General features: G+C 39.8%; 1 protein-coding gene across 17 annotated transcripts in view; it reads right to left on the reverse strand.

The window, feature by feature from the left end:
* The window catches only part of TTLL5 (tubulin tyrosine ligase like 5), a 268,339-nt gene that overhangs the window by 215,579 nt on the left and 27,541 nt on the right, over positions 1-25,219 (reverse strand). For 16 of the 17 annotated variants that reach the window (XR_005988409.1, XR_005988410.1, XM_041758911.1 and 13 more), the window contains 6 exons: positions 24,851-24,933; positions 17,143-17,212; positions 16,494-16,578; positions 6,036-6,137; positions 4,197-4,288; positions 3,289-3,396 (listed from right to left, as the gene is read on the reverse strand). Coding sequence is in view for 15 of the 17 variants with exons in the window: in XM_041758911.1 (XP_041614845.1) it covers positions 3,289-3,396; positions 4,197-4,288; positions 6,036-6,137; positions 16,494-16,578; positions 17,143-17,212; positions 24,851-24,933 (540 nt within the window). In the remaining 2 variants the exon portion in view is untranslated. The remainder of the gene's footprint in view (positions 1-3,288; positions 3,397-4,196; positions 4,289-6,035; positions 6,138-16,493; positions 16,579-17,142; positions 17,213-24,850; positions 24,934-25,219) is intronic. The other variant, XM_041758913.1, reaches the window with a different exon arrangement.

The following is a 25,219-nucleotide window of genomic DNA, read 5'->3' on the forward strand; positions in this document are numbered from 1 at the left end:
TAAGCTCTGGAAACTCAGGAAGGGTCTTAGTTTCTCAGGCCTCAAGTCTTTATATGGACTAATTATTCTCTGGGGTCCTTTTCAGATTTATAAATCTATGAGAAGGCATTACATGGCTAAGTTTCAGATGGTCTGTGAAGATTTCTAAGTCTACATTTAAATGCCAATAATACAGTGCAGGTCTATGTATGTATCATCCCATGTAAAATTCCAGCTTGAGAAGAACAACATTTATAATGAGACCTTGCGCATAGCAGGGACTGAAAATAAGTTAAATGCATAGATAAACAAATGAATGGGAATACTGGAAGTATCAAAAAGCATAATTGGGGACTTCAGGTGGTAGAATGGGAAAGAAATCATAAAGACAGAAACATCTAGATAGTAATGGAATGCTCCTGGCCAACATCCATAATATGTAAGGGTGAAACTACAACCAAAAGAATATAGTGAACCTCATCACTAGACTACTGACTTCCACCATAAGCACCAATGCTCTGTGCAAGCCAAATTCTTCTGGGAAGCTCTTGATTCCTGTTTACTCTAAAACAAATAAGAAACAAAGAAAGAGAGAAAGAAAGAAAAAACAAACCCAGTTTATTCCTTGTAACTAAACCCCAGGGGAAGTTAGCAGGAGTCAGTGGGAGCCAGAGAGACTCACACAAATAGACACACGTATACAAAATCGTATCTGGGGGGGGGGGGGGGGGGGGGAGGTTAACGAAGCACACAAAATCCCAGGGCTGACAGGAAGTGAATGAGAACCACAAAAGCCAAGAAGACAGTCAACAACTTAAAAAACTCCAGATGCACTCACTTTATTAAAACTGAAGAAAAGCAGGGAGGGGGAAAGGGGACCCGTGGATGATGAAATAGACTTAGGGATATTTCACTGAGTCAGAGAAAGTCACTGCTTATTTCATGTCAGAATCTCTACTGCCGTTAAGTTCCAGAAATTCTCAAGCTTCCAAAAGGCAATCAGGTAATAAAACAAATAGAAAAGGAAACCTTCAGTACAGCTTATGATTATTTCTACAACAAAGATTTTTACGCCAAGAAATTTACTCTCGTATAAGAGCCAAGGAGATGTGGAAAAGAAACTTTCGTTTTTTAATCTTAGTAAGATTTCTGAAGTTGAAGAGATGTTCTATGCACTCCTTCCTCAAACACTTTACAGTAATGCTAAGAGCTCTAGGCCCTTATCAAACCAGACCTATCGAGAAGCCTACTACCAGGCCACCAAAAGGCAATTAAAGCAAGTACCAACAAATTCATTCACCAAACATTTCTTAAACATCCTCTAAGAACAAAAACAATGCTACTGAGCACAAGAGCAGCAGAAACTAGGGAGACACTAGTATTGTCTGCAAGATTCTAGTCCAATGGGGGGAGGCCAGACATATAAATGGGTACCAGATGACAACCAGGTATCACTGCAGATTATAAGTGGAAAACTAGGGGCTGAGAGGGCTCTCTATGACTAGAATACTTAGGAAAAAATGCACCAAAGAACTGATACTTGACTTCATCTTGAAAAGATGTTGGTAATCTATTAAGTAAAGCAACATGAGAAAAATGTCAGACGCAGGATAAAGCAAGTGCAGAGGGAGAGGGAGAGGGAAGGATCTGGCAGGTCCAGGGAGATGGTGAAAGGTTTGGTTTGCCAAAAAGAGGGTGAGGGGGAAGGGGAGACACAGTGGCTGCTGAGAATTGAGAAGATAAGTTCAGAGACTACTGGGGAAGTACATGTGTAAAGAAAACATCACAATATGATGGGAGAAGAGCATAATGGAACAAGTACGAACAACATGAGAAAGGAGACACAACAGGGTACTTTGTTCCTAGGAAAGGTAATGTCAAGCTGATTTTCAGAATATGAACAGAGTGCGCCAGGCAGACAGGACAGCAGAATTTATACTGAGGCACAAAGGCATGGAGTGCTCAATGGTATAGTTGGATTATAAGCTATAAGAGGAAATTCTAGACATTTCTAGAAAATAGGGTCAGGTCCTTAGAAGTCTTGAAGTCCTACCAAGTTTCTATTTACTAGTTAAGCCTAAGGAGCCATGTAAGGGTTTCACAAGACATGAACATATCTGCATTTAGAAAAGATGTCACAATCTCTTCCTTTATTACATCAGGTCCTGGTTTATCTATACTCTTCTATTCAGAGTCTTAACACCCACTTTGTTTAGTGCCCCTCAAGTATAGACTGTTATGATAATCCATGAAAGAGACCAAGAATTATTAATTCTAGCTATAAAAATAACAAAGATATAATTTCTATTGAGTACGAATTACAGATCAGACATTGGGCCAAGTGCTCTGCACACATCATCTCATTTGATCGTCATGGTGCCCTTCATTACTGCCATTTTAAAGTTGAGGAAACAGGATTGGAGGAACTTGATGAAAATGAGAAAACTAGTAAGGGGTGCGAAAGGCTTTTAAACTAACTCCATCAGGCTCTAAAGCCCATGTTCTTTATTTTATTCTTACCCTGCCTCCCGAGCAAGCCATGCCTCCTATGTCCTTACTTACTGTATTACTTGAACTATCCCCCCAACAACGACCCTACTGTGTTTTACTAACAAAGCCTAACACCTGTTGAAAGCCTAGTGAATACAGATACTGACATTGGCAATCACTACAGAGCCCACATCCACACAGAAATCACACATGCGCAGGAGCCCTCAGTGCCAGTCACAGCTAGTGGCTCAGCAGGCAACAGGCTTCCTGATCCAAGGGCTCTAAACTGTTTCTCACTCCTTCTCTGTGCAGTTGGGGAGTTATGGGTGGGAGAAAAGGGGAAGGAAGGTGGAAGAGGAGGAGAAGAAGGGGTGGGGGGAAGAAACCCACTAGAAAAAAGACTAAAACAAAAAGGAGGAGTCATTGGAAACTGGAAGAAAGCACATACTGGTACCAGCCAGAGCTTCTTGGAATGGTTCCCAGTCTGGCTGCCAAAGAGCTCTGGAATATATTTGTTAGAGCTGGATTCCTGTACAGTCCATTGCAGGCTTTTTCTGATTGCACTCTGACAAAGAGACCCATACTTTAGTTCCAATCCCTGCTTCCCACACAGAAAGCTAGTGAGTCCTCAGGGGACCTCCAAGTAAGCTCACCACTGGCCTCTTAGCAGGACCTTCATGTGCTTTGTGGGCCTAGAAAGAAAAGCCCACCACACACCTCTTACTTCTGTAGAATCACTAAGCCTCTCTACCCCAGAAGCCCATCCCAACTTCCCAAGCCCCTTTCATACAACATATTAAGCTTCTGGAGTCTCCTTACCAAAACAACTGCTGCGGTGAGGAACAAAGGTTTTACAGGCTGTAGCAATTGCTAGTTCAGCAGAGATTATAGTCTTAATAATCAAGTCTTCCACATGGGCCATCAATGCTACAAAAAAAAAAAAAAAAAGAAGAAGAAGAAGAAGAAGAAGAAGAGGAAGAAGCAGCAGCAGCAAAGAAGAAGGAAGAAACACTATAATGCATGGAATAGAAAGACTGGATTCCAAAACACGGTGAGATTCTAAAAGCACATGTGCTCATTCCAAAAAGTCTCTAGGTGGCGGTCATGCAAATAGGTACACTCAAGGAGAAGGCGTATCTATGCCTAAGTTGACACAGTCCAGAATGTAGGTACTGGGGGCTGTACTCAGGTGGCCTGCTATGACAAAAGATAGACATGGAATGGAAAAGAAGCCTGACTCCCCCCTTCTCAGCCTTCTCCTATCACCTTCCCTTTGTGGACTGAGCTGAGCCTTTGGCGCACTTCCCATTTTGCTCAAGGCTCAACAACAGTGTCCATTTTGATGCCAAGCCCTTTACTCATACTTGACACTGCTCATTCTCCGATTCAGAAACATGAATGAGATATTAACTTGGAAAAATTTGCACTCAGGGCCAATATGGAGAAAGTATTTCAGTTTGCAGTTCAGCACTCAAGAAGGATTAATCCACTAAAGGCTAAAGGAAAAAGTTGTGCCTTCCAAACTAAAAACAAGTAAAGCGATTTTAAGGCTCATGGAAAGCATGTTCTCCATCTTGGACAGGGTAGAAAAACTTGACACCACCACCAATGACCCCATCAGATGTCTCAGCGACACCATCAGAACTAGAGGCAGTGACTCATGCTGAAAGGCCAGGACAGGTTACACAGAGAAGAGAGGTCAAAACCGAAAAAGTCCTGGTACTCACCAGTCGTATCTCTGCCTTCTTGTTTCAGATACCTAAGCATGGCACTCATGCTCCATTTGTTCCCATAATCCTCCACTTCTGGATCATCACAGCTAAAACAAAGGAACGGATCATGGTCACACATGCAAAGAGGCCTGGCTGTAGAAATCAGATTCTTTACAAACACTTGTCCTTTTAATCTTTAGGAAAACATCCACTTTGCTGACCTCCACTCAGCAACTTTTCTTGGTCCTTCTGTCATATATCCCTTTCTACCATTGAAATGAAGATGCATACCTAGCTTCCCTATGGAGGCAGGTAGGGGAGAAGGCATTTAAGCAAACAATTATGTATCATGAAAGAGTGGAAGAAATATGTGAAAGAATGTAAACAATTTAAGAGTGGTAATAATATCAATACAGTGAAATGTTCAGGGATACTAACTTAGTCTTTGGGGTACATTGCACAGGAGCCCACAAAACAACTTCTAATGCCATTTTCAGACCAGAATTGAGTCTGGGTGGGCTAGTGAGCTAACACAGCATAGCATTTTAATGAGCTAACCCAGCATGGAACTGCTTTAGCATCTGAAGCAACCTTCTCCTTTGTAGTAGCATAGCAGACACTGATTTTTTTTTTTTTTTGGATACTTTCTGAAGTATCACTGAAGGGAGAATGCATTAGAGCAACAGTCAAAGCAATGAAGTACCCCAATGCTAGAGCAGACTGGCAAACAGGGTACAATGCCATGACCATTGGAAGGGTCCTGCAATCTGAAACCCATGTTTTGCAGCTGCCCCCTCATTCTCACCCCACCATCCACCAGTTGCATGTCCACTCATCTTCCAGAGTGAAGGATATGGTATCTTCAACCATTCCAAACACTGGCCACAGGACACTCCATGAAATCTATATAGCTTTGGCAACTATGCCATCACTTCCAGATTCTTTTCTTTCTTTCCTTGGACCTTCTAGACACCTATTTTTAGTCTGAGTAGAAAGTAACTATTTGGGTTTCTTTTTTATTTTTCCACTTTCTGGCAAAATTATCAGGATGAAAGAAAACAGAGCAGAAGGAATATTTCCACACAGCTGGGCTGGTACTCCCTTCCACTGAATCCTTTTCTGAGATGGCCTCATTTCTTTCTTCATTTAATTTATTCCTAACTTTTTTCTCTCAATCATACAAGTATTTACTTCAGAAAAATTTAGGCAATACATAAAAGCACAGAGACAAAAACAGAAGTCACCCGCCCATAATCCCATCCACATATTTAAGCAATGCTAACATTTTAGTATATACCCTTCTAGTTTCCATTTTCTCCCCCTCAGCAAACATAAACAGCTTTAGTTATCTTCTATATTCAAAAAAAGAAATTAAACTGAAAGTAGTGTCTGACAACCTGTTTTTTCCACCTGACGATGTACAGTCATGAAGATGCTTTTCTCTAATCTTGTATGCATGTCACTTATTACTTCTTAAGGTTAAGTTCCTAGAAATGGAAATGCTGGGTCAAAGGGTACCAATATTTTTAAAGCTTTTGATACATTTTGCCAAGTACTGAAATGATCTCATTTCTTGACTTCTAAAAAGTTCCATGTGCCTATTAAATTCCCACCCGTAAGTTAAGTGAGGAAAGACAGTGGAGACGTAATTTGGGAAGGCATATTTTGGTAAAGAAAGGTGATACTGTAACTCCGCAAGCAATGGAGAAGCAGGTAATTAAATGTGCTAAGTGACTGATGACTTCCCACAGGTAACATAGAGATAAATGTAGGACAACGAGCTGACTTTCCACAACCACAACAGCTGCACGTGGAACTGACTTCTCTGGCTCCTGACTCAGATGTAGCTAGTACCTGACATAGTCTCCACTCTTCTTATTCACACTGTAGTTTGTCAGGTGCATGAACTGGTTCCGAATGTTCTTGGCTCCTTGATCATATCGCACGGTTGCAAACCTGATAGGATGTTAAGTTATAACACGTCAGGAACAGGTGTTCAAGGAAGTACAGGCTAGAACTCAGGATCAATGCGCTATTAATAAAAAGAAGGTGACATCACTAACAAGTAATGAGTGCTTAATAAGTACCCACTCTCGTGGTGTTTCATATATAATATTTAATCCATTCCTTAAAGTAAGCCTCTGAAGTAGGTAATAAACATTATGTCTCATTTTTAGAATAGATATAAAAACTAAAATGTAACCTAGAAAGATTAAATAACTTTTCCAAAATAATACTGTCTAGCAGAGTACAATACCCATTCTTGATAAAAACCCTCAACAAAGTAGGCTTTGGGGGAATATGCCTCAACATAATAAAGGCCATACATGAAAAAAAAAAACACTAGTTTTTTCAACATCTTCAATGGGGAAAAGTTGTTTTTCTCCTAAGATCAGGAACAAAACAAAGATGTCCAATCTTATCACTTTTATTCAACACAGTACTGGAAGTTCTAGCTATAGCAATCGGACAACACAAAGAAATAAAAGGCATCCAAATCAGCAAGGAAGAAGTAAAATGTTCACTATTTGCAAATGAAATGATACTATATATATATATATAGAAAGTCTGAAAGACTCCACACAAAACAATTCTTTTTTGTTTTTTGAACTGATAAACAAATTCAATAAAGCTGCAGGATACAAAATCAACATATAGAAATCTTGTTGCATTTCTATACACCAACAATGAAGCAGCAGAAAGAGAAATTAAGGAATCAATCCCATTTACAATTACACCAAAAACAATAAGATACCTAGGAATAAGCCTAACCAAAGAGCTGAAAGATCTGTACTCTGAAAACGATAGAATACTTATGGAAGAAATTGAAGAGGACACAAAGAAAGGGAAAGATATTCCAGGCTCATGGACTGGAAGAAAAATAGTTAAAATGTCTATACTACCCAAAACAATCTACACATTCAATGCATTCCCCAGCAAAGTATCAACAGCATTTTCACAGAGCTAGAACAAATAATCCTAAAATTTGTATGGAACCACTAAAGACCCAGAATAGCCAAAGCAATCTCGAAAAAGAAAAGGAAAGCTGGAAGCATCACAATTCCAGATTTCAAGTTATATTACAAAGCCATAGTAATCAAAACAGTATGGTACTGGCATAGAAAATAGACATGTAAAAAAAAAAAAAAGAAAGAAAAAAGAAAACAGACATGTAAATGACAGAATAGAAAACTCAGAAATGGACCCACAACTATATGGTCAATTAATATTTGACAAAGCAGGAAAGAATATCCAATGACAAAAAGACAGTCTCTTCAACAAATGGTGTTGGGAAAACTAGACAGCAACATGCAAAAGCATGAAACTGGACCACTTTCTTCCATCATACACAAAAATAAATTCCAAATGGATTAAAGACCTAAACGTGAGACTTGAAACTATAAAAATCATTCTAGAAGAGAACACAAGCAGTAACAACTTTGACACCAGCCATAGCAACTTCTTTCTACGTATGTCTCCTGAGGCAAGGGAAACAAAGCAAAAATAAACTGCTGGGACTACAACAAAATAAAAAGCTTCTACACAGTGAAGGGGGAAAAAAAAGAGAGATATTAAGGAGTGCACTTGTTGCAATGTATGGAGGTGTTGAATCACTGCACTATAAATAACTGTATCTTAAGTAACTGGAATTTAAATAATAACTTAAAAAAAAAATTAGCACAGCCGGAATCAAAACCAAGGCTGTTGAACTCTAAAACCATGCTCTTAATCACCACGTTGTTGCCCCATATATATATGGTTAATGTTGAAACAATTATTTCTCCCTAAATTATTTTTTCTCACTCTCAATATTGCCGTCTGCAAATCTGGCTGTTGTAATAATGCAATGCATTTCCATAAGTAATGTTAAGTTCAAAGAATGTATCTTTAATAAATTCATAAATGTCCCCCCTCCCCATCACACCAACTCCACAACACACGTTCTTAACCACAAGATGCTGCTTCTCTTATAGAACCTTAGACCAATAGGAAGGCTGAAAAATGAAAATAGAGTGACCCATGCCTGGGAAATTATGTGTAGGATGCTATGGATGACAGGACATTAGCTGGTCAAGAAACACCTAGTAGGTGTCTACACAGTGCCTGGCACCGTAGCATTCTAAGGAAAACATTAAGCAAAAAGAAAAAATTGATGGCATAATGTTGTATAGATTTAACACTCATCTGTAGAAATACCGGAACTGATCTATAAAGTTCATTTTAAGAAACAATAATGGTATTATTAACAGCACACAAAGCTTAGGTCTGTAGAACAACATAAATATGAGCATAGCATAGGAGACTAATTCCTGAATTTGGAATGAAGGCAAAAGACAGAGGGATTAAATGTGGAGCCCACTAAAAACAGAGCAGCAATCTGATACCTTGGACTATTGTCAAAAGAAGACCAAAGTATAAAATATACGTGCCTCTGAAGGAAGTAACCAGGGAAAGAGAAAACTTTCCAGTGATGCTCAACATCAACAAAAGGACACTCGAGTCGAATGGTTATGGTAAATATCAACCCCTGTTTACATACCACTATAACCATATCACCCCTCACTAAAGTGGTTTTCCCAAGAGGCACATCCGAGCGTGTGAAAAAAAACCTGGAAGGCCACAAGTTTATTTTCATATGATTTACAAATTATTTACATATGCTTACTCAGACTATGAAGTCAACATGAATTTCCACCACATTAAAGGGCAGCATTTAAAAATTTTCCTCTTCTCTATTTCTTCTTACTCACCATCTCCACTTCCTAATTCCCTATTCTAGAAATATACGAAAGCCAAAGAAAGAAAAGTGAAAAACAACCCCCCCAAAAAAACAAAATTAAAATAAACAAACATGAGGAAAGGAAGAAGGATGTGGACAAAGATAAAATGTTGACCAGGCATGTATGGCTAAAGGAGAAGGGTTTGATGACCATTATGTCTGTGCGCGAGAAGGAGCTCTGATTTTTCAGAAACTTCCAGTAGCTATCACCTAACTTCTAACCATTTTACTCCATGGCGAGTAAACCTTACCTATGCATCTCATTCTTCCTTCTGTAGATGTTCTCCAATCAAGTGGGAGACTATTATTCTCTAAATTCCTATGATATGCAAAAAGGACCCATGCTTCCCCCACCTCCATCCCCCACCAGGGGCTGCCTGCCTCACCCAGACATTACCTCACAGTGACATACCTCCTGCTATCCTCTTGCCTAAGAGAATAATGACTGAGAGGGACAGAAAAGGTTCTGCTTCAGAGAAGGAGGGTTTTCATCTCTCCTTGATCCGAGGACCTGATCTAACTTGGTCGACAACAAGAAAAGATTGGCAAAAGCCTGGCGGTTGAGTAACCTGGTACTCCACAAATCTGTCATTTCTACACCCTTTTTTTCAATAGGACTGCATCTCTAACAAATAAGTTTTCTTTGTCCTAATCTTCCTTTTCACTGAAGAATTTACATTCTGAACTCCAAAAAAGACAAGATAATTAGTGTCACAGAGTGGGCTTCTAAAGAGTGTTAAGAAGCAGTAAGAACAACTAGAGAAAACAAAATAAAAACAAACTTAGGCTCAATGGAAAGTTACCAAAAGGGCCAAAAGCTACACTCTTTATTCTGCTTAGCCCAATGGGGAATGTAGAAGGCCATGGAAGTGTACATGCTCATCTTTCCTCCTAAGTCAGGAAGATACTATGGTTCTCACTAAAGTCCCTATTAAACAGATCATGTTCATCTCTGGTCATTGGTTCCCAATATTTCCTTCGTATCATCTAGAACAGAGGTCCCATCAGCCTACTAATTAAGTTCTGATTAACCCACGAACTGCTTAAAAAAAATCAAACGAAGCTTGAATGACTTGGCCAGCATTTAAAAATTAGATCTTCCCTCCTAGAGTCAGTCAGGGCTTATGTGAAGGAAGATGATGGACAGGATAGGAAGGCAGCCCACAGTCTGTACATATAGGTTATGTTATCCATGCAGTGTGGTGGCCCCACAGGGGTCAGAGTCCACACAAGGAGGGCATCTGAGGCAGATGGTGGCCAAGGAGGTCCAGAGATTGGCTACACACAAGGGAATTGAGTAAATAAATATGTTGAAGATAATGGGAGTCAAATTTCTCACTGTTGGAGAAGAGATAAAAAACAAGGAAAGGGAAAACCTAGAACAAACCCTGTAGTTGTGAAGGTGAGTTGGAGGTTTTGGTATAATTTCCTGCTTTTCAATATATGGAGACAGATATAAAAACAAATAGAGATGTCAATGTGTGTATGTGTACATGTACATATATACAAACACAGACTTCCTAGGTCTGTCCATTTCAAGGACCTGAAAGCAGAGATATCCCAGAGCAATTATCTGGCACTTAGATCTTGATTTCTAAATACTGCTCTCCATTAAAAGTAATCAATGTCCCTTGGAGAAAATGGTTGATTCCAGAGCTGGGGCAGAGAAAGAACGAGTGGAGACCAAAACATCTTGTGCTTGAAGGAAAGAGAGGACACAAAAGCCAGCTTACAGGGGCTCCCATTGGCCAAATCTGAGACAGTATGACATCAAAATAAATCCTGATAATAAAGGATTATAACCCATTAAATAAAATAGGAACGCTTGAGTCCCCACTGGTATAAATAAATAAATGAATAAATAAATGGGAAGAAGAGATAGCTCTTCCGTGGAGTAAAATAAAATGCCAAATAATAAAAGGAAAAGGAATAATGGAATTAGAAAATCATCATTTGGCAACTGCCATAGTAATAATTCAGGCAAGAAACATCAAGGGATAATAAAATCACTGAGCAAAAACTAGATGAGGAATGAGATTTTTATAGGGTCTCAAAATCTCCTCTGAAGATACTTATTAATGATATAAGGGAAAAACAAAGCAATTTTACAGCAGAGAAATCGGATACCTATCACTTTAATCTGGCGGTCCAACACCAATAAATGGTTATTATGTGCCATCAGAGAGAGTGCGACACAGCATCACTTCTGTGGTATTCTGGCCAAAAATACATAACCTGAGTCTACTCATAAAAAAATATCAGATAACTCCAACTGAGAGACATTCTAAAAAAATGACTGGCCTATAATCTTCACAAATGCTAAGGTCCTAAAAGTCATGGGTAGACTGAGAACTGCTCCAGACCAAAAGGGACTAAAAAAACATGAAAACTAAATAAAACACATGATCCTGGATCAGATCCTTTTGTTATGGAGAACATTATTGGGACAAATGGCAAAATCTGAATGAGATCTCTACATGCAATGTAAAAGGTAACTACATGCAATGTAAAAGGTAAGGTGCTATTTTTACAGCTTTTCTAGAAGTCTGAAATGGTTTCAAAATTCAAAGTCTAAAAAGCAGAAGAAAGTTTCTCAAAAAAAAAAAATCTAGATTTTTGGGGCACTGGGTGGCTCAGTTAATCGTCCAACTCTTGATTTTGGCACAGGTCATGATCTCAGGGCCATGAGATCAAACCTTGAGTCGGGCTCTGCTTGAGATGCTCTCTCCCTCTGGCCCCCCCCCCTACTCATACTCGCTTGCTCTCTGTTAATGTCCTTGTGAGCTTTTAGATTTGTGACCTCTGATATAGACCTTCACATATCAAATTTCAGCCTGTTTAGGTCTGAAAGCTTCAATGCAAGTTCTTTATTAGCCACAACCTAAAAAGGGGTAATTCTCTACCAGCCACTCCATTTGCAAATACTTATCCTAGCACATACTGAAATCTACATGATGAATTGAGTCTTGAACCTCCCTCTTAATGAAATCAAGATTTAGAAAAAGCTCTAATGACAGAATTTCATAGCCTTGACCTTTAAACAAAAAAAAAAAAAAAAAAAAAAGAGGAGGGGAGCCTCTACTTCCTCGCCAAATCTGAAACTGTGTACTGTTTTGCAGCCCACCAATGAATAGGGGTTTTTTTTAAAAATCACATTGAAACATGTAATATTGATTCTGACAATGATTAAGCAAAATGCACATTTCCTTTTTGCTTTCTAATGTTTCTCAATGAGAATGGAGCCATCGGTAACGATTTGTCTAAAACTCTGGAGTATCTGTGGAAAGGGGTCCCCGTTAGGCACATAGAAGGTACTTGGACAAGCATGAACTGAAATTGCACCTGAGTTGCTTGTCCCAGGAACTTCACCAGTGTGGAACCAAAATAAGAAGGAAAGCACAGACTTAGTGGAACCCTTTAAACTCTCTTCTTCCACTGAAAAACGATGCTGTTCTTCATAGATCCGGCACCATAGCCAGAGTCACAGATAATCTGGACACAGGGCAGTCAGCCCCTCCCCTCTGATAGTCCCATCATCTAACCAATCACTTCAGTCGAAACAAAGGGAAAGAGGAGGCCAGCCCAGAGGAGACCCTGGCTGCTGCACCTAAGTTATCTTTCAGCAGGTGTAGCCATTCAAAGCCAGAGAGGCCTGAAGGATGAAGAGACAGCACCTCAGGTGGCCTTGCCAGAAGCCACTGGGTTTCATCCTGGTCTGACCCAGAAAAATCTTATGGAAGAGAACAAGAGGCCCAAGAGTTCTCTGATCTGCTGTCAACCAGCCGCCGCCGGGAGACTGCCAACGCGCTGCAGTGACTAGGCAGCGGCCCGCAGAGCCGGCTGGGAGGGGATTACCAGCCTGATCCCCTGTCTCCCAGCCAGAAATGACTCAAACTTCACCAACAGCAAGGCCTGCCAGGGAGAGTGACAAAGAGCAGTGGAGAGGGTTTTCTTCCCCTTGTTTCTGTCTCTACAGCCCCCCACCCCCCTTGCTGCTGGGGCAGAGATTCTGGACAGTGTGCAGCCTGTGAGGTAATCTGAATTCCTTGGCAACCAACAAGTACCTGAATTCTTTCAAAACCGCAGGAATCCAGCAGAGAAAAGGTAAATATCCCTGCGGAGCCAGTGTTAATTAGCAAGGAAGGCTACTGAAGAAGGAACTGGGGGTGGGGAGGAAGGGAGAGGCATTGCAAAGGCTTTGGGGTCTTGTCTGAATTTCCACTGAATAATAAGGCTAAGGCAGAAAACACAGCAGGTCCTGAGTGGGATCTTCTCAGTGTCCTCTCCTCCCGCCTTCCAGCGTGGATCGGAGTCTCTGATTCCGTGGACGGACATCTTCACTCTCCCCAAGTTGCTAGTGCTACCTATCTTTGGGCAATTGACGACACATTTGGTTTTCAAGTCAATTTTGTTTTAATTTCTTTTAACTTTTTATTTTTCCTGTTGCAGTGAAAATTTGGCTATTAGCTCTGTCTCAAAAAGGGCCTCGGCAAACCGTTTTAGACCACATATTGGATCCACCTAAAATTGTAAAATCCAGGGCAGAGTCTTTTTGGATTCCACCTCTGACAAGAAAAAGAAATCTACACCATTTTGGTAGAGAATGGTACCTCTCTGGAAACTGAGTGTCCTCTGCTGGTGCAAAGCAGGAACACGTTTGTCAAACTCAAAAGTAGGGTGGACCTTTGGGGTGAAGTGCTGGGCACAAATTTGAGGAACACAATTTTTTCTAAACATCTCCATATTTTGCCATGTATAAGAAAATAAGGAGTCTTCCTGTGTTAATAAAACAACAAGGACAACTGGAAATTATTAATCTAAATAGAAACTACTTCTGATCTTTTTCTTATTAAGTTTAAAAAGGTCAAGAATTGACACAAAATATTTATTTCCCAAAACAGTCTTGTGAAATGAACTTAATCTTTACGTCACCTAAGCATTAATTTGAGGCTCAAAACAGAAGTGACCCAGGAGAGGGCCCTTCTTTTCAAAAGAGGAAGCCAATTATATTTGCTGCCAGGGCTTTCTCTTTAGGAAAAATTATGGTTTTCCTTGTTGAACCTCAAAGTAAAATGGCCTAGTGATCTCATCCCAAACTGATTATCTTCAGTAATGTCGACAGAAAACACACGTGATACAAAATTACCAGAGGCTGCAGATCTGGAGATGCTAAAGACTATTGTTGAATGTAATGACACAGTTGAGCAGATTCTGAGGATTAAAAAGAAGCAGATGAATGCCAAGATCCACAGTGAGTTAAGACGCAGGAACTTGGGCACATGGAAGTTATTGTGTACAGCAATGCAGCCTCGTAGGACTCACTAATAGTCTGTCATACTGTACCATCCTTGTGTAAAGCTTTTATATTCACCTTACTTTTAGGGTAACTGAGCCTAACAAAGCCCTGAAAACTCCTATTATTTGGTTCAATTTAGTCTGAGTTTTTTAAAAAAACTGTCTTCCAAATTATTCTGGCAAAAAAAAAAAAAAAAAAAAAAAAGCATCCATTATAAAAACAGTACACAACCTCCCACACATAGACACACTCAGTTCCTGCTAGAGATAAGAGAAGATAGTTACTAATTTTATTAATGCAGTATATTCTGGCTTCTAACACACACACCCGGTAGCCAAAGCACTCACATATCTGTAATAAATTCTATAATGCATGTTATACTGCTCTCGTTTCATATCTGAACCACTGAGGTCTTAAAACTATGCCAAATTTTACCAACAGAGAGGGCTATATATACTGTGAGTGCAATATCTTTGGAATAATATGCAGAACACGCAGGTATGAGATCTTTGAGAAACAATGGGTATAACCTTGAGGTCTTTTCCCCATTCAGGAACTTCAATTTGGGGCAGAACATAATAAGTTCCTGAGAAAGGCAGAGGAGGCAAGCTGGAGGGAGGATGGAGGGGAGGAAAGAAGGGAGTAGAGAAGCTCATGCTACACAAAAGGAAAAGCTCAGGTATCCCAACTTGGCATGTGACTATTTAATATAAATATAAAAACCCTCTGCACCTTATGGACCAAGCAGAAGGACAGGGTATCTTTTACCTTCCTTTTGATCTATGTAGTATGGGGACTCAGCTTTCAAACCTATACTTCAAAGTCTGAGAGCACATGTGTCTACAAACAGGACAGAAAATTGCCCGCCTATGAAAAGCTGAATAGACCTAGTAGGTGAGGTGTGCTCAGATGCCAGGATCAGCCCTTTACAGAAGAACTGAGAACGATTTTTGTTTCCCCCTCCTTTCCAAGAAACAAGAGTCCAGAACCATGGAGTTTCAGTAGCCTCCAGTGTTCCTCAAGCTCAAACTCAGAAGTCTTACATGACCATGTTTCTGAATGCTGTCGCTGCCACCTAGAGGCGAAGGGGAGACTCAGCTCAACCGGCTATAGGCTGGTTAATAACACTGCTCGCTCTGATTCTAGTCCTAGGAGGCATCAATAAGTATCCAACAGAATTAAAATAACATTATACAATAACAGCTTCCAGAGTACAATAATTCATGTCAAAGCATCTAAACTTAAATAGGTAGCCTTCTTTTAACCATGATATTTCCCATCTTCCATGTGCATTTTCTATAATACACATATATAGACCATGCTTTTTATAGCTTGACCTGGCTGATTGCAGATACAGAGTACCTCCTAAACTGCTATCCCTATAAGGCCACTATGCAGAAAAGGAACTTCAGGGCAAGCTAATTAGTAAATAGATATTTATTTTAGCTTTGTGGGGGAAAAGAACACGAGCACAACAAAGTTACATATTTATTTTAACAATTTAAAGGGCCTATGAAAACAATGTCACCTTAATATTCTGTGAATGTATGGGAAAAAACTTCAAGTTATTATAACTTGAGCTTAGTTTTTGACATTATTTTAAAACCTAAAAAAGCACCTCAAGAGAAACAGAATAATGTATATATAACCACTGAAAAGTATATTACTTGAAGGTAAAAAGAAAAAAAAAAAAAAGCAGCTAATGTCCCCAAAATACAAAAGGACACAAAATAGCTCAGGCTATGAGCTCTGGAGTAAGATCCATGAATTCAAATTTTTACTCTACTACCATCCAGCTGGGAGAGCTCCAAACAGTGCCCCTTGAAATTACAAAACTGCATCAACTATAGGGTTGTTCTGAGCATTGAAATTAATGTCTGATGATATAACAAGTAAACCAATATGGGATCTTTTTTTTTTTTCCTAGATCAGTTGTGAAGAACAATGACAAATTATTTTAATACCCTAGGGTTACCATAACAATTGCCATTGCAGGAAAATACAATGTGATCCTGGATCCCTAGTGGGAAAGGTGTGTGTTTACATATAGATGTTTGTTTCTATGTACAGAGATGCAAGTGAGACTGTAAAGTAACATGACTGATATTCTGTAATCTGAAGCACATCTAGGTACAATCTAATTTTCTGAGTTGAACGTAACAGAAACAGCATGATCTTAACACATTCTTGAATGGATCCACTCTGATAACACCGCTTCCCCTCAAAAGTCTCTTACCTAGCCAATCCTTCTTCATAGAGATAGATAACAAGAGGATCATACGAAGTCACAAGCACGTACAGGCGCACATCGAACTTGAAATCTAGAAAAAAATAGGGGTTCATTTGTTTTCTGTTACAGAATGAACAAAGGCAATGTAACAAATAATAAAAGAAAGAACAGTCTTCCTCTCCCCACAGAACACATACTGTCTATATGCCTCGCCTTTTAAGGATAAATAATTATGCATTTCATACATATATACAATATACACATACATTGAGATAGAGAGCTTACACACAGACACATATATATACATACTGCACAGCTCTCACATATATGTAGTATAAAGCACTTTCTTTTCTCTTCTCTCATTTTATCTTCAAAATAATCCCATAAGGTAGGAAAGGCAACCATTCATCTCTAGAGCCACAGCTGTCAAGAATTTCACAGTAGCTTCATAAAGACTTAATAGAGAAGACGTGAAAATATTCTTTAAAATTAGCAAGATGGAGCCCAGTCCCATCAAGGGCCCAATCTCAACTCACCGTCTATGAGCAGAAGGTCACAGTAGCTTCATAAAGACTTAATAGAGAAGACTGTGAAAATATTCTTTAAAATTAGCAAGATGGAGCCCAGTCCCATCAAGGACCCAATCTCAACTCACCGTCTATGAGCAGAGGGTTGTTAATGTAACGGGAGACCAGGATGTTCTCCTCCAGGGAAATCTGGTTTGGCTATTGAAAGAGAAAGAATAAAAGGACAGAAATCCTAACTCACAAAAAGGGAGCAGAGTTCTTGACCTTTCAGAAACAATAGGGTGGAAAACTACCACTCTTAAGAAAAGTTTTCCTCCAGGACACCTGGGTGGCTCAGTCGGTTAAGTGTCTGCCTTCGGCTCATGATCCCAGGGTCCTGGGTCATGCCCCATATGGAATCCTGCATTGAGCACCCTGCTCACTCTGCCCCTCCTCACTGCTCATGCTTTCTCTCTCTAATAAATAAAATCTTAAAAAAAAAAAAAAAAAAAGAATAGTGCTTGATACTATTAAAGGTTTCCTCCAATCTACCCCTATATTCAACTGGTTATGTAACACCACTCATAATCACTATAGGTATCCAATTGCAATGGGGGGGGGGGTATAAATTTAAATACCACTTCTCACATAATAGAGAGAGCCCTACAACTTTATAAAGATTTACATACATGATATTAAAGTCACATGCCAAGAAAAAAAAAGCTACTTAAAAAATAAATAAAAACGTACTTTCTCCCAAATGTAAAGTACAATGGAAATTTTAAAATACTACCATTTTTCTTAAGTAAAGGCTTTCATCAAGTTGCTTATAGAGAATTTACAGATCTTTCCCCAATCCCCTGGCATTTCCCTTGAGAAACTGGATGGATGTTTCATTGATTCATTCAGTTGGACTTCCTATCCTACTATATATAAAGATTGAACAAGATCTTTTAAAGGATTTTTCAATGAAAAAAGAGTTGTTTATGCAATAAATAATCATGAGTATTATTTGATACTGTATGAGGTACTGAGGACCAGTGATGAAGAAAACAGATACAATTCCTGCGATACAATTCCTGCCCTCACAGAGCCTAATCCATACTTCCAAAGAGATTAATGTTTAGGAAAAGGGACAGCAAAATATAGAATTTAAAAGAACACAAAGCAGCATATCTGCAAGTGCAAGACTGAGATTGCACAGTAAAAGTGCAGGCCAGTTAGGTGGGATCAGTGGGGGAAGGCCTATTCTGGAAGTGTTGAAAGCTACTAAGCACATGGTGAAAAGGAAAGGAAGCTGTCATGGAAAGATGGCAGGCACAAAGTTCAAGAGAAATGAGAGGAGGCAGATCATTGACCTGGGGCTAATGACAGGTATGGTTAGAATATTAGGAGGGAGGGACCCCAAGGCAAAGGGACCTGTACCCTAGACAGGAGGAGTTTGGCCTGAACATGGTTCAGCAGGAAATGACTGGATTCTTAATAGTAAGATTTAAATATATGGAATAGCAAAACTCTAAACAAGATTAGAGTAAGACAGAAAAACCAGCTGGAAGTCACCGCAATCTATACCGACAGAAGGATTCCAAAAGGGAAGTGGCTATAATAGTAATCGTAATGATAATGGCTACATTATCAGCAACTTGTCCAGCGCTGTTCTAATTCATCAAAGTATTTCCTTTAGTCCTCACCTAATCCTATGAGGTAGGTATATCATCATCCAAATATTACAGATGAGGAGAGAGTCAGAGAGGGTGACAGAAGTCATAGAGTGACAGAGCAGCATTGGAACCAGCCAGTCAGCCTCAGAGGCTCAAATCTTAAAAGTACTATTCACATCTTTCCTTGAAGTTCTGATCTAAAATACTATCTCCCAAATTCAAAAGACTGTCTTTATAATAATGCATTTGCTACCCTAAACACTACAGTTTCCATAATTTTGTGGCCTGAAACATCATACACAACCACGATGACCAACTCCAGAGTCAAGATAAAGAGATTCCCCACTCATCTCCCACTGTTGCATCATACGGAGCTGGAGACAGTCAGTGCTGATTCAGACTCATGGACCCAGTCGCCCACCCCATTTCCGGACTCCCTCACATTTCTTGATCACTTTCTCACAAGTACTATCTCCATTTTGAGTCAGCTTTGTATGTAAGAATTGATGAGTCATAGTACAAAGGAGCAAGTCTCAGGCTGTGTTCCAAACCTAAAATTAAACAACTGCAGACCTCTTCCCACTGAGTAACACCTACAGGCCACAGTAGATATATGACCATTCAACTTTCCTCCAAACCAGAGACAACACTGCTGATGGCCATTACTACGTGACACATCTAAAGTCTTTGTCCACTTCCTTTCTCTCCTCCCGCATCATACACATTTGTCCCTTGAGTTATGCATAATCTTGCAGATTACTTAACTTCAATATTTGTTCAATGGTTTGAGACTCTCTTTTTGACCTATATCAGGAATTAAATTGTAAGCTCATCAAAGAAAAGAATGGTTTGGGTATAGTTTCTTTGTATAGTGTTAAATACTAGGAAGCAACTAATGAAAGCTTCTTGATATTTTCAAGCCTGCTTCCTCTTCATCATTCCCCAACTAACTCATTTCAAATGATTTCAATTCTAAGCTCACACTGCCCTCCAAAGTATGCTAAAGCAAAATCTAAATTGTTGGTAAAGTTGGAAACACAGTCATTTTTCTAATTGGACTTTAAGATTAAAGCTCATGGTTAACTGTTAAGTTATTGTAAGAAGGGATGGTACAGTTAATGGTGTTATGCTCTGGAATCAGCCAGACCTGAGTTATAATCTCAACTCTACCATTTACTACAGAAATAACAGTAACTACCTCATAGGGTTCTTCCAAAGATTGAGTTTATATTGGGAAGGTACAGTGATAGGCACACATTAAATGCTCAAGAAATATCAGTTATTATTCTTAGTGCAAACTTGATAGTACCTCTATGGTTCTACTACATTCTACAACTCAACTTCATCACGGCACACCATGTGCCATTCCATTAAGAGCTGTGCAGTAAGTTATAATGAAGATACATTAGCTTAGTATCAGTGTTAGTATTAAGAGATAATCCGTATTCCTCAAAAGGTTTTAAGGAGTGGCAGCATCTGGCACATACCAAGGCATCCCTAAATATTTTTTGAACGATGAGAAAAAATAGAGAACTCTTAAGATAACAACATATAAGCAAACAGAAACAAGAGTACTATAAAGAATTATACTCACAAATATAGGGAGTAAATAGAGTGACCTAAATATTCTCCTGCTACTTCAACATCTCAAAGAAAATATTAACACTGTATTTACTGCGGATAATGTATGAGACAAAGATGACAAAATTTGATCTCCATAATCAAATTTGTACCTTTATCAGAAAATGCCAGATCTTTCCCTCCTCAACCTGAATACACGGAATTGGGAAAATACAGCACTTAGTCATGGTTACTGAAGGAGCTGGGACAAACACAAGGAGCTGAGAGGAAACCATGTTAGCTGATCAGCCAAGATACTTCCGTCTATAGGAGCTCACACTTCTCTCTTTGGTATTTCATAAAAGTAACACTTTTTGTATCCTTTATCCTGCTCTTGTGATGGTAAAAGTTGCTGTTTGCGGATATTTTCCAAAAGGTTATGACTATTATTGGGAATTTTTAATAAGAGGCCCTCTCCAGTGGGGAAGACAGAGAAAGATGTTTTCCTTTGGCCTTCACACCTAACTCCACCCACCCCCCAAGTCCCTCACCCACTCCTATTAGTTCTGCTCACAGACCCACCGCCTGAGCACTCCCTCCCAACCCCCCTCAACTTTATTTTTTTTCCCCCCTCAACTTTAAAAGGAAAGCAGGCAGCAGCCTTGGAAAGAGTTACTTCATCCAGTTGGCTAATGGGTCACATATTCCACGGGAAAGGATCCAGGTATGGAAAAGACAGGATGGTGAGGACTTGTGTGTAAGGAAAGAGAGAAGAATATTAACTACATGGTTTGTAGGTCTGAGTAAAAGGTGATAAAATTCCAGTTTTTGGAGTGAAATGGGAATATTTTCCCATTATGTCCACATGTTGCCAGCTCCCCTGGTGCCTGCTGGCATCTTCCCAGGCTTCTGTCTGGCACCTCCACCAAATACCTCAAAGAATCAGACTCATTCCAAAGCTTCACTGAGGGGGAGGAGGGAAGCAAAGGGTCCTGCCAAGTACTTTGATCCATGCAGGGGGTCTCTAGGGATTCAGCCTAGGGAGAGGTGGGAGGGAGAAGGAAACCTTGCCAAACACATTCTCTAAAGACTTGTCACCCTCTTTATGAGACTCCATCCAGGGAAGAGTTAGGGCACTAGGTTCTCAGCCCCACCAAGGAAAATTTAACTTTTGTATTCTTTATGATGTTGGTTTCAAAATAACAAATCACTAGAGCAAAAGTGCATTCCAAAAGAAAAAAGTCCTAGATGAGCTGGAAATAGATCCTATTCTTTTTGACTCATGTCTAAGAAAATAAAAAGCAAACTTGTACCACAGTTGACTTCCAATAGCAATTCCATTTGGCAGCTCAAACTCAAACCCAAACTAGTACCGTCTATGAGATTCAAACAACACTGGAGCTCCAGGCATGGAGCTGAAGGAAAAGCTGTCAGACAGGAGCCTTCACGCCAAGGTCAGAACAGAAACAAGAAAAAAGAGATCCAAGGCATCTGACCAGCTCTGTCACAAGAGACTCAGGGCAAAAGGCCTCCAGAGTGACCCAGGGCCAGGTAACAGGACTTTTAGCCTGGGTCTCAGGCTGGAGTAGCTGCTGTGTCAGAATGAGATTCTGTAAGGTCTGGCCATCAGTATATCTCGAACAGTTTTTAGTCCAGACTGAATTTAAGAATTTCTCAATGTGAAAGACCTCTCAGAAAGTTCATTTCTACACGAAAGTTCATTTCGTGTAGGAAATAGCTCAGACCATGTAAAAAGAGAATTGGGGAATTTTAAAATAGAGTACTTGACCACACACACACACACACCTACCTACTTCCTCTTCTTCCTTTCCAGAGTCCCATTGGAAGGACAGAGAAGATATTTTTAAAAGAATGAAATGACAACAAGGTTAGAAACATTTAAAAGGACCCAGTAAGAGACCAAAAGTTGAAGGAAATCCTGAAAGATAGAAAGCAGATGGGATCAGGTTGAGAAAACAGAGCAGAGGAAGCAAAATATCAGAGGTGAGAACGATCTTCTCAAGGAGCCTCTGAGAAGTTCCAAGCTGGCAGTAAACAAACATGAAAAGTAGGACTAGGCCAAGGAACAAGAATCAGATAACTAATTCTTAATTAATTCTGTGGGCCTCCTCCAACACCCAAAGCTTTGCCCTCAGGATAAAACCTAACGATACTACTCTGAGGAGGACATCATGTGTGGGCACAAAAATCTGACAGAAGAGTGGACTTTGAGGCCACTCTATCCCTACAATGGACCCAGAGAGGAAAAGACAGGAAAGGTAGTGCTGCCCAGAAGGGAAAAATCTCCAAAATCTTCCTATTCCTCTGCATTCACAATAAAGCCTGCTCTATTTTGATTGGGGCGGGGGGGGGGGGGGGGCATGCAGGAAGAAGCTTGCTTCTCACTCACATCCACCTGAGGTGCAGGCTGTCAGTCAACACAGTCTGCCTTCGCACAAAACTGAGTTAGCCGTCTGTCCAGGGAGAAACTACTAGGGAATGTGTCCTATACAACAGTACCTGAAACCCAGGCCAGATGTCTATTTCAATCAGTCTAGTCTTTCCTTCACAAATACACCCAAGGTCACACTGAAACTGAGAAAATCCAAAAACTGAGGGGAAAGAAAGACAATCCCAAGAAAGTTCACAAAACAGAAGAGAACTTTTAAAAAACTTTCAACTGATATCCTAAGGCCAATAGATAAACTGCATCCATAATCCATTAAGCAACAACAGGCTTTTTTTTTAATAAAAAAAAAAAAAGGCAAATCAGAAACTCAGGATTCCTACAAACTATGATAGCCAAGAGAGAAAAACAGTAGATAAAATGAATATTAAAATGAATAAAGATTGGCACCTGGGTGGCTCAGTGGTTGAGCATCTGCCTTTGGCTCAGATCGTGATCCCAGTTCCTGGGATCAAGTTCCACCTTGGACTCCCCACAGGGAGCCTGCTTCTCCCTCTGCCTATGTCTCTGCCTCTGCCTCTCTCTCTCTCTCTCTCTCTCATGAATAAATAAAATCTTAAAAAAAAAAATGGATAAAGTTCAAACTGGTGATCCAGAAAGATCAAGATGGAGGAAAGCAGAGAATTTAAAATCAGAGAAAAGTTGACATAAAGATCCAGAATGCCTCAAAAAAGAGATCTAAAAGCAGAAATAAAGGCAAGAAACGGATCATTTTCCCTGAACCGAAAAAAAAAATACTAGTTTCCAGACTAAAAGGGCTGACCAAATGTCCAGGAGTAAGAATGAGAAGAGACCCAGAGTGAAATACTGGTTCGATTTCAGAATTCCAGGGGCACCTGGCTGGCTCAGTTGGGAGAGCATGTGACTCTCTATCTTGAGGTTGTAAGTTCGATCTCCAAATTGGGTGTAGAGATTACATAAATGAGTAAAACTTAAAAAAAAAAAATCAGAATTCGAATGCCACGAAGTTACTATTGGGTTTGAATTTTTTACTCACTTAAAGCAGAGAAATGGAATCACAGTTATTAAAGAAAGTGTAATTTTATAAACCTTTAAAATATAAAAATAATAAAAAGTAATCAAATTTAGACCTGGAATGGGGAAGGGAGGGCAAAAGATGATGTGAGTACAACATACATCAAACTGGGAATAAACAAACACAATGTAAAGTTAAGAAAAGAAACATAAATCAACTATATTAGATTACAAACTACTATTAAAAGTCTAGGAAGTGAGACTAGGATTGAGATTTTATTTTACTCTCTATATGTGTTCAACTTACAACTTTTAGTGAGGAATTTGCAAAGAATCAAGATACTGATGACTTTCAAAAAAAAAAAAAAAAGAAGGGGATGAGGAGGAAAAAGAAAAAGGAGAGAGAGATACATAGAAATAGCATCAAGGATGCCATATCAAACTGAGACTAATTTCCTCAATGATCTCAAGGGCAGGAACCCACAATTCTGCTCACAACAGAAACTAAATGTGTATGCTACCAATTAGTGCTTAGCACTGAGGAATTCCATGATAATATGCCATAAGTAGAAAAGGAACCTCTTTTCTGCTGACACCAAAGGCTGCTCTTCTGTAACATTTGATCAAGTGACTTTTTAGCCACAAAATAGCTGCTGGCATAAGAAGAGGTTACTGCCAGTAAGGTGAATAGTAGCCAACTCATACCCACCCTCAACTTACATGTCTGAATGCAGATTTCAGAAAGGAGCACATACTCTTAACAACAACAACAAAAAAAATCCATCAGTAGCTGGGACAAAAGCTGAAAAGGGGAAGAACCAGTAAGAGAGGGTGCCGGGCTGGCTCAGTCAGTGGAGCATGTGACTCCTGATCTTGGAATCATGAGTTCAAGCCCCGTACTGGGTATAAAGTTTACTTTAAAAAAGAAAAAAGAAGGGCAGCCCCGGTGGCGCAGTGGTTTGGCGCCGCCTGCAGCCTGGGGTGTGATCCTGGAGACCTGGGATCGAATCCCACATCAGGCTCCCTGCATGAAGCCTGCTTCTCCCTCTGCCTGTGTCTCTGCCTCTCTCTCTCTCTCTCTCTCTCTTTCTCTCTCTCTCCCTCTGTGTCTCTCATGAATAAATAAAATCTTAAAAAGAAGAAGAAGAAGAAAAAGAGGAAGAAGAAAAAAGGGTGCCCCTGCTGCATACTTACATTGTTGATCAGGTACACGCCCCGCCCCCTAGAAGAGGCCACTGGTTTTACTATCCAAGGTCCCCGGTCCTTTGAATATGAATCTGCTCAAAATATTGGGAGATTAAAAGGAGCAGAGAGAGAAACAAAGAGAAAGAAAGGACAAGAAAGGACAATTTATTTCTTAAATTTCAACAATGGTTATCCACTCAGATACCCAAAGAATCTTCCATATTTCAGGTGGTGGGCAGCACAGCTAAAATACCTGTATTTTTGAACTAGCTTCAAAAACGGACACAAAAACAGAAGGGGCAGGGAAAACAGAGGAGGAGGAGGCAGTAAAATTACACATTTCTTCCACCATTTCCTCTCCTTCTTGAATGAGGATGA

The sequence above is a fragment of the Vulpes lagopus genome, chromosome 6 (genome assembly GCF_018345385.1).
Source record: "Vulpes lagopus strain Blue_001 chromosome 6, ASM1834538v1, whole genome shotgun sequence".
Taxonomy (NCBI): Eukaryota; Metazoa; Chordata; class Mammalia; order Carnivora; family Canidae; genus Vulpes; species Vulpes lagopus.